The sequence below is a fragment of the Bombus impatiens genome, unplaced genomic scaffold (genome assembly GCF_000188095.3).
Source record: "Bombus impatiens unplaced genomic scaffold, BIMP_2.2 scf_0019, whole genome shotgun sequence".
Lineage (NCBI taxonomy): Eukaryota > Metazoa > Arthropoda > Insecta > Hymenoptera > Apidae > Bombus > Bombus impatiens.
Window position 1 is genome coordinate 616,356 of NT_176438.1, and position 8,646 is coordinate 625,001.

Genomic DNA, 8,646 nt, shown 5'->3' on the forward strand with positions numbered 1-8,646 from the left:
ACGTGTTTAATTATATCCTTTCCACTGTATCTGCTACTATTAATGGTTTGAAGTTTAATACGTGTTAGTATCTTTCAGTATTAATAGGGTCATCATATTGTGTAGTTCACTATTCTGACAGTGCTTGTACTTTCCTGCCTTTATGGTAATCAGTATACCAGCAGACCTTAAAAAGACCAGAACAATTTAACTCCTGAAAAATATACATACTTGTATTTTGTCTTATACAAACCTACATAAAAATTTTTTAAACATATTTATAAAATTTATAAGTAAAACTTTTTAACTTGATGTGTTACTTAGCTTACTTGTCAATAATAAAAATAATGAGAAATATCTTTAAAAAAGGAATTAAAGTTTTAGTGAAGTAACGGTTAAATTTTAATAAACTGAAATTTATTGAAAATTTTGCAGGTGTAATGATTGGTTTCTAATAAGAATAAACCGCGAAAGATCACCGTTTCTTTTTTTATTTGGCAATTTGGCCAGTTTAATATAGTAAAATAATTCTTTAGTTGTGAATATAGATATGAAGGAAAGTATAAAACAGGAATCCACGGAGAAAATTTCTGGAATTTTAAGATCGAATACTGTGTCTCGATCTCGAGTACAATCGATATCATTGTCGATGCAGCCTTCTCTGCAAGTAAGGTTCAAACATATGTTTTCTGAAATAAATAAAAGAGCCTGTACTACAATGAAGAACTAATTAAATATATTCCTTTCATATGAAAGAACAAAAAAGCAATTAAAAGTTTGAAAAAATAGAAAGCAAGAATTTTTATTTGTGTTACGCCCGTTTAATCAACAAATGTGTTTGTCGACGGCAAAGAGTGACATTGCGTGAGTATCAAAGCTGTCATTGGGTTCGATAAATTTTCAGATAGTTTAGTGACTAATAAGATGTATACCTCTGCTAATTAGCAAATGAGTTTTGCAAAGTGAACTTCTTGCACACGTATTTCCACAATTAATGTTAGTCCCTATAACTGCCTCTTTTGTACTAGTTTTGAGAAAAGACTATGGTTATCATCTTCAATGGAATACTGCTAAACTCAACACAATTTCTTCAATAATAAAATAAAACAATAAAATGATATATTTAATTACAATAAATAGAGTAAAGTTTCAATGAATAATATAATTATATGCAATATTAAAAATAAAATATTAACATAGGTACGTATGATATACAATGAGAAAGCGTAATAGTTTGAAATTTACAAAATCGGAAATACGTCATATCTAGATTCAAATTTCAGTTGGTATAGATTAAAATGATACATACATATAATTCAATTCTAAGACTTGTTTAAATTACCTGCTTCTTTAGACAGATGACTCATTTTTACGAAGGTGTGTCATAAAAATGACTGATAACGATAACGTGGCGTTTCGTGGCTCTTCACAAATCTCATTTCTGGGGCCCCAAGAGTAAATAGTAGACGAAAAGGGAGAGAGTGATTTTCGGGAGTCTATAGATCTCGCGTGCTACGCGACGCGAGATTAGGAAAGAAGAATTATTATCTATGAAGCGCAGGGTGGGGTCACGTGAAGAATGCGAGTTATACGTGAGCACGATGAGTATCTAGGGTGCGGCACGTCGCATGTGACCTCGTGTCTCTGAACATTCACATTGACACCTTGTTAAACTCTTGCCATCGATGATTGATCCATACAAGAGATACATATTGCTGAAAATAAAAATTATAAACATTTAGAATTCAATACTTTATTATTTTATAAAGAAGGTAAATTCTATATTTTTCTTACTTTTACAAAGGAGACAAAGAAAAAAAAAAAGATAGAAGGACATTACGAGCTTAAAAATTAATAAGAATTATAATATCAATATAGATTTTAGGGACCGATCATTTTTATAATAATAGTGCAAGACTATGAGAATTTTAATAGCATGATGATAGAAGAATCTTGTTTATAAATTTGTTATTGATTATGTTATATAAGAAAGAAGTCATCTCCTTTGTCTTAAAGCTATTTATACCTATTAAAGCTAACCCTTAAAGCTGTTTATTTTTTGAAGGTAAATTGGAACATCAATAGAAAACACGTTTGTCCTATAACCATCACGATATATACCTAACAAACTGTCTGATCGTTAAACGAAGTATCTACTTGCTCCTAATATACGACCTTTCGTGATTTCGAGGATTTGCGTCGTGGACGGAAACACGACGTGCCCGATATCGAGTAGAGTAGACATTACAGGCAGCTTATAGATTTCAACAGAGGGATGGTTTCACCAGGGAATGACCAGGTTCTTTCCTACTGACACGATGTCAGTCCCTTCCTATCCATCGACCTCACTTCATCTCTAATCATCGACTTATTAACTTGCAATCTTCCAGTTTTATTAACATCCAAGTTGGTGTCTTTTATCATCGGCAAATTTCCTCTTTCTTCATTTAAAGCTTCCTCTGCGATATAACAACAAAAAGTGTTAGTGTCTTTGCTAATTAATAGCCTTAGAAAATACGTTCAACGAAAAAGTTTTCCAAAGTGGAGTTTATAACAGGGACGTGGAATTTAATAAGAATTATACGCTTAAAATTGAGTTCGACGTTATCATTCGATAATCAATCGCTTGTGCATATTGTGTGCACAGTACGTGGCGTGACAATGGATGATTTATGGGTGAAATTCATCCAACTAGTTCCCTGGTTTTGCCTTCTGCTGTAGGTGGCAGTTACTTCTCTGCAATCATCAATTGAACGATCAGTTACCTTTGTCATCACCGAGGACGAAGTTAAGCAGAGGGAAAGTTGCTCAAATCAAGCGAGGGAAGAAGAGAGAAACGCCATTGACGTGAAAAACTACACCGATATGCAGAGAGTCTCTATAGCTGGTCTGTATTTGTAAATTAAAGAAATCATTTACTAATATAATTCATATCATTCTGAATGGTGTTTTTAACGATCCATACTAATCCATTATAGAAAATAATCATTTACATAATTATTACATAATTATTTACATAAAAATTAATTATTATATAAGGAGTTTACAAGAGTTGTGAAAAAATTTAAGAATTTTTGTACAGTTGTACATGTTTGTGATACATAATATAATAAATGTATGGGGAATTTAATTTATGGATATAAAATGTGAATGTTTAATGAATTTTAGAGGAAGAGGCCAACGAGGATGAATATTCTGCTTCAGCATGTGAGATCATGCAACGACGGAGTTCTAGTCGGCGACAAAGCAGACGGAGACGTCGTCCATCCTCTCCCTTCAACGCCGAGGCTGAAGCCATGCTACGTCGAAGATCTTCCGTTTACACTATAAGTTCCGGAGAGTTAGTATATTACTTTCAATCTTACGTTTATCGATTATAAGAATTATCCCTGTAAAATTTAAAAAGCGATTATTAAAAGCTAAATAATTTAAATAGAAAAAATAAAAAGTATGGAGATATTACATGTATTAAATGCTATATAATACATTAAAATACTAAAAATATTTAAAATAAACATACAAAGAATGTTAATTGATGATTAATATGGAAAGAAATAAAGATAGTATCCGTGTAAACTTGTACAGAACGGTGATCTCCATTGAAGAAAGTGGAAGTCAAGAACAGATATTTGAAAAGTTGAAAATGCACAAAGAAGTGTTGAGTGGAGTGAAGCAACAAGCTTGGCCACTTCGTCGGAAGATTAAATTAGTACGACAAGCAAAATCCTACGTTAGAAGACACGAGGGAGTTCTTCAGGAAAGACTGGCTCACACTCGCAGCACGAAAGACGTTATTGCTCGGATTTCCCTGTTTATTACAAAGGTAATAATTTTAAAAAACTGTTGGTACATATAGATCTTTTCTATTGACAACGTTTCATTTGTAGAAATGGCAATACTGTCGGAGAGAGATGGTTAACCTTCAAACATGGTTGGTGCCATGGGAACTTCGTATAAAGGAAATCGAATCACACTTTGGTTCAGCAGTGGCTTCGTATTTTACCTTTCTTCGTTGGTTGTTTTGGATTAACCTTGTCATGACAGTTATTCTTACTGCTTTCGTGGCCATTCCTGAGGTATGGTAATATAATAGTTACCATTAACTAAATAATTATTGTTGGAGACTATTCAAGATCATTTGAAAAATATGTGATATAATTTGTATGACAATCAATTATAATTTAAAGTAGGGTATTATTATAATTCCATCATTTTTAAATCACTCAAGTTTCAACTTTTTATCAATCAACTTTTTATTGCACTTGAAAACTTGGATTTGAGAAATTGAAGGAAGTTGAAATCCTACTACGAAGAAAAGTAGTCGCTCAAATTTCGTCAGATATTCTTCGCGACAGATGCTCACAGCAGACCAGGCAGCAGCAGGGGAGCGGAAGATAATGCCCGAGGAGGAGAAGATAAAATCGAAGCACTTATTAACTCTGTGGGAATTCGAGGGCATCCTAAGGTACTCACCGTTCTTTTATGGCTGGTACACAAATCAAGATTCTGGAAGCGGTTACAGATTACCTCTAGCTTATTTCGTCACCAATTTGGTCATTTATATCTACAGTTTCGTCGCCATATTACGCAAGTACGGCTATCTACAAATCAAATTGTTAATTCTCTACAAAAAGTTATATTGACGGTTTTCTTAGAATGGCAAAAAATTCACGATTGAGCAAACTCACGGAGAAAGACGACGAGTGCGTGTTTTCTTGGAAGTTATTCACTGGATGGGACTTCATGATTGGGAATACTGAAACTGCACACAATAGGACGGCGAGCATCGTTCTTGGATTTAAAGAAGCTTTGTTAGAGGAAGCTGAAAAAGAAAAAGATGAAAGGAAGTAAGATTACTCGAAGAAATATCTACTGCTTTATCATTTTTCAATATCTTCTTTTTTATAAAATCACTATTATTAAGAATAAAATTATTCTTCCATTATACATATCATTTTCTATATTATTTACATTTTTATAAAACTTATTCTAGTTTACATTTGCAAATACCTGCAATATTAATGCAAATAATTTCTTTACTTATATTTATTTTCACTTCTATTAAATTAGTGGATCCCTGTAATTGTATTATTTTGCCTCATAAATTTAATGCTTTGGAAAATTTTAGTTGGAGAATTATATCAATGAGGATCTTCGTAAACACATCTGTGATTGCATTATTCGGATTGTCAGCGTATGCCGTGGTAAAAGTGGTCGTACGAAGTTCTGAGGAACTCGAACAGACCAATTGGTGGCGTCAAAACGAAATTACGGTCGTACTGTCCTTGATCACATACGTGTTCCCGTCGTTCTTTGAGATATTGGGACTACTGGAGAGCTATCATCCTAGGAAACAGCTGCGTTTGCAGCTTGCACGGTGTGTATTATAAACAATTTTTCTCTGACACATCCATTAGGAATCTTAATTTCAAATTTTATAATTATTAATTTGATGATTGAATTGACTTTTCACAGAATAATGGTTCTCAATTTATTGAATTTTTATTCACTAATATTCGCATTGTTTGAGAAGATCCATTCAATGGCAAGTGAACTGTATCTATATAATGATATGTTTATTGAATTATGAGGTTCAAGAAGACATCTAGTTTGTTGATGTTACAGAAGCAAGATTTAGAATATGTTCAGGAAACAATTAAGAATTGCAAATACATATCTATCGAATGTGATGATAGTATGAAGAAATCACAACAGGTCGTGACATTAGCATCCTTAAGTTTAATCTTGGCAAACAATGTCACTGCAATGCAGTATAGAAGTGAACTTCCTGAAACGAGTATGTCTTTATCATCATTAATATTTTACATAATTTTTTATTCTAGACAAAGGAGCTCGACTGCAATTACATTAATGGACAGAATCTTCTAGTCTCTATATTTCTTCTTTTGCCTTCTTCTGTCTTAATTCGTTTAGTCGTCACATAAATATACATTAACAATTTCTTTATATTGAATAATTTAGCACTGCCACCGTTTTCATTCATACCCGCGAGTCTGTATCTGAACCCGATACTCGATGAAAAATCCCTGGAAGAAATATACAATGTCGGAGATTATCCTCCTCTGGATTATACATACGATAATTACGACGATATTACATCAAACGAACTGAACAAATCTGCATCCATTTCCACTAAAGATATAACTGAAGAGACAGAGTTTACAACGCAAATGTTTGAACAAAATGATATATTTGAAGCAACCACCATTTTCACTATCTTCGAAAATCTCACAGAAATTTCTTTTACAAATTTTACTGAAGAAACTGATAGTTCTTCTATGACTAGTATTTTCTTCAACGAATCTACAGCTTATAGCGAAACAATTGAAGAAAGCGATTATAATATAAGTACAAGTACAAATACTATTTCTAGTATCATTACTGAAGATTACAATGAAACTTTTCCCACGAAGACAAAAGAATTTATCACATTATCATCTATGTCATCACAAATAAATGATACATCTGAGTATTCTGTAATTACAACATTGAATACAAACACTGAACATTCGATGAACACGATTACATTTAATAGAGAATCTAGTACAGAAAATACTAATAAAATTTCCACTATCGATCGTTCCTCGACAACGTTGCGTGAAGGTGTAATACCTCTCTCAGAGAAGGATTACGTCACAAAATGTTTTGAGAAGATTTGCACAACAACTACACAGAATACAAGTATAAACAAAGTATAATTTGTATACTATACTTTTAAAAATATTACCGTTTAATCTTTAACTTATATTTTTTATACTTGAATATTTCTTCTACTAGCCTCTTCACCGAATCCGTTAGACGTAAAAGCTCGGAAAAAGCCTCGTCGTTTGTGCTGGGAAACGATGTTTGGTCAAGAACTTGCTAAGCTCACCGTCATGGACTTGGTGAATTTAATTTTTAATATTTTTCAATGTTTGTTCTTCACTTTAAATATTTTTTAATACTTTGTTTATTTATCACAGATACTCAGCATTGTGACCACGCTTAGTATAGATTTCTTCCGTGCAGTTTTTGTACGATACATGAATAATTGTTGGTGTTGGGACCTAGAAAAGCAATTTCCTCAGTATGGTGATTTCAAGATTGCTGAAAATATACTTCATTTGGTAAATAATCAAGGAATTATTTGGATGGGGATGTTCTTCAGCCCAGGATTAACAGCCCTGAATCTTCTAAAACTTGGAATTCTTATGTATTTAAGATCCTGGGCTGTTCTTACCTGTAATGTGCCGCATGAAGTAGTTTTTCGAGCCTCTAGGTATTTAAAAAATTGTTCTCTTTATTTTTAGCATCTATTAATTCCATTTATTCTAAAGTATTAATTTTTGCAGGTCCAATAACTTTTACTATGCTCTGTTGTTAGCCATGTTATGTTTATATATTCTACCTGTTGGCTATGCCATAGTTTGGGTTAAACCATCCTGGGATTGTGGTCCATTCTCTGGTTACGAGAAAATTTACCAGTTAGCAACTAAACAGCTCACTAAATCTCTTCCTGATCCAATTAACAAGTATTGTAGTATATTTCATTTAAAAAAAAATATAAATTTGAAAAAGGAACTAAGAAAGAATATCTCATATTTACTGACATTTATTTACCATTTTTTTGTTTCATAACATTTTCAGGTGCCTTGATTACATTACTTCACCTGGCATAATAATTCCACTAATTGTTCTTATGGTACTCATTATTTATTACATGGTCTCATTAACTAACTCTTTAAGAGAAGCTAATGATGATTTAAAGGTACTTATCAAATTATAATTCCCGAATGGAAAAATTAAAATTATTTACTAGATAGAAATATCCTGATTATGAACTTATCAAATTAGAATTTTAATTAATCTGTCTTAGTTCAACTAAAAAAGTATACATCTGTTTTTTCATTGTCGGTGCATCTATTCATTTAGTTATTGTAAAAGTTTGATAATTTATTGATTATTCACTTTGCTCAGATACAACTGCGTCATGAACGTACTGAGGAACGACGGAAATTATTTAAAATAGTGAAGAAAAGAGAAGAACTGTCTGACTCGTCCTTTCTGAAATGGAAAAGAATGTTACCAGCTTTATCTAAGAGATCGGCAAAAACAAGAACTGCAAAAGGTAAACGGCGAAATTTGATAATTAATGAAGTAATTATTATTGTACTGTTAATGAAGTTATAGATAAACCAGAAGTTGCAGGAATGGTCTTCGATGAAAGGAAACGTTCAGCTTCGGAAGTGGTAGAGTTAACAGATATGGAACAGGATACGATATCACACGATTAGACGCAACATACAATTTCTGAAAGCAGTTACAATGAAAAAGGAACAATTAATACCAGGTAATACCGAACTTAAAGTTACAGGAAATTCCATTAAATTTTGATTATTTCTTTATAAAATTGTTTAATTAAATTGCTTAGATGTCCAATATCTACTCAATAGATATTGATAATAAATATATTGTTAGTCATTAAAATGTTACAAGCAGATTGATGAAAGTTTTCCACGATTCTTGGGAATCACAATTCAGTGACTGTGCTGTAATACCAGAGATTCGCATAAACAAGGTGGAGGGGAAGTCAGAGTGTCATTCTTGATCAGCTTCTAGAAAAGATCACAATGTACATAAAACTAACTAAATAAAAAACTAAAAAGC

General features: G+C 32.3%; 1 protein-coding gene and 1 long non-coding RNA gene across 7 annotated transcripts; one reads left to right on the top strand and one right to left on the bottom strand.

The window, feature by feature from the left end:
* The first annotated feature begins 71 nt into the window (after positions 1-71).
* LOC100747472 (transmembrane channel-like protein 1) lies at positions 72-8,638 on the top strand. 6 transcript variants are annotated; one of them, XM_033319342.1, is made up of 19 exons: positions 72-145; positions 516-646; positions 2,701-2,866; positions 3,148-3,319; positions 3,565-3,802; positions 3,867-4,055; positions 4,335-4,570; positions 4,635-4,826; positions 5,108-5,356; positions 5,455-5,524; positions 5,605-5,776; positions 5,962-6,681; positions 6,778-6,884; positions 6,963-7,258; positions 7,332-7,511; positions 7,627-7,747; positions 7,957-8,107; positions 8,164-8,329; positions 8,479-8,638. In XM_033319342.1, the coding sequence occupies exons 2-18, from the start codon at positions 530-532 to the stop codon at positions 8,271-8,273; spliced, it is 3,486 nt and encodes a 1,161-aa protein (XP_033175233.1). In that variant the 5' UTR covers positions 72-145; positions 516-529; the 3' UTR covers positions 8,274-8,329; positions 8,479-8,638. The 6 variants fall into 6 exon arrangements, with proteins under 6 accessions (XP_033175233.1, XP_033175228.1, XP_033175237.1 ...); XM_033319337.1 differs by lacking the exon at positions 72-145 and having other exon boundaries at positions 343-646; XM_033319346.1 differs by lacking the exon at positions 72-145 and having other exon boundaries at positions 343-646; positions 8,179-8,329.
* On the bottom strand, positions 420-1,702 carry LOC105680249. The gene is made up of 3 exons (XR_002946264.2): positions 1,322-1,702; positions 912-1,067; positions 420-668 (listed from the first exon to the last, which is right to left on the bottom strand). It is a non-coding gene; the product is annotated as an uncharacterized LOC105680249 (long non-coding RNA).
* Positions 8,639-8,646: the final 8 nt, after the last annotated feature.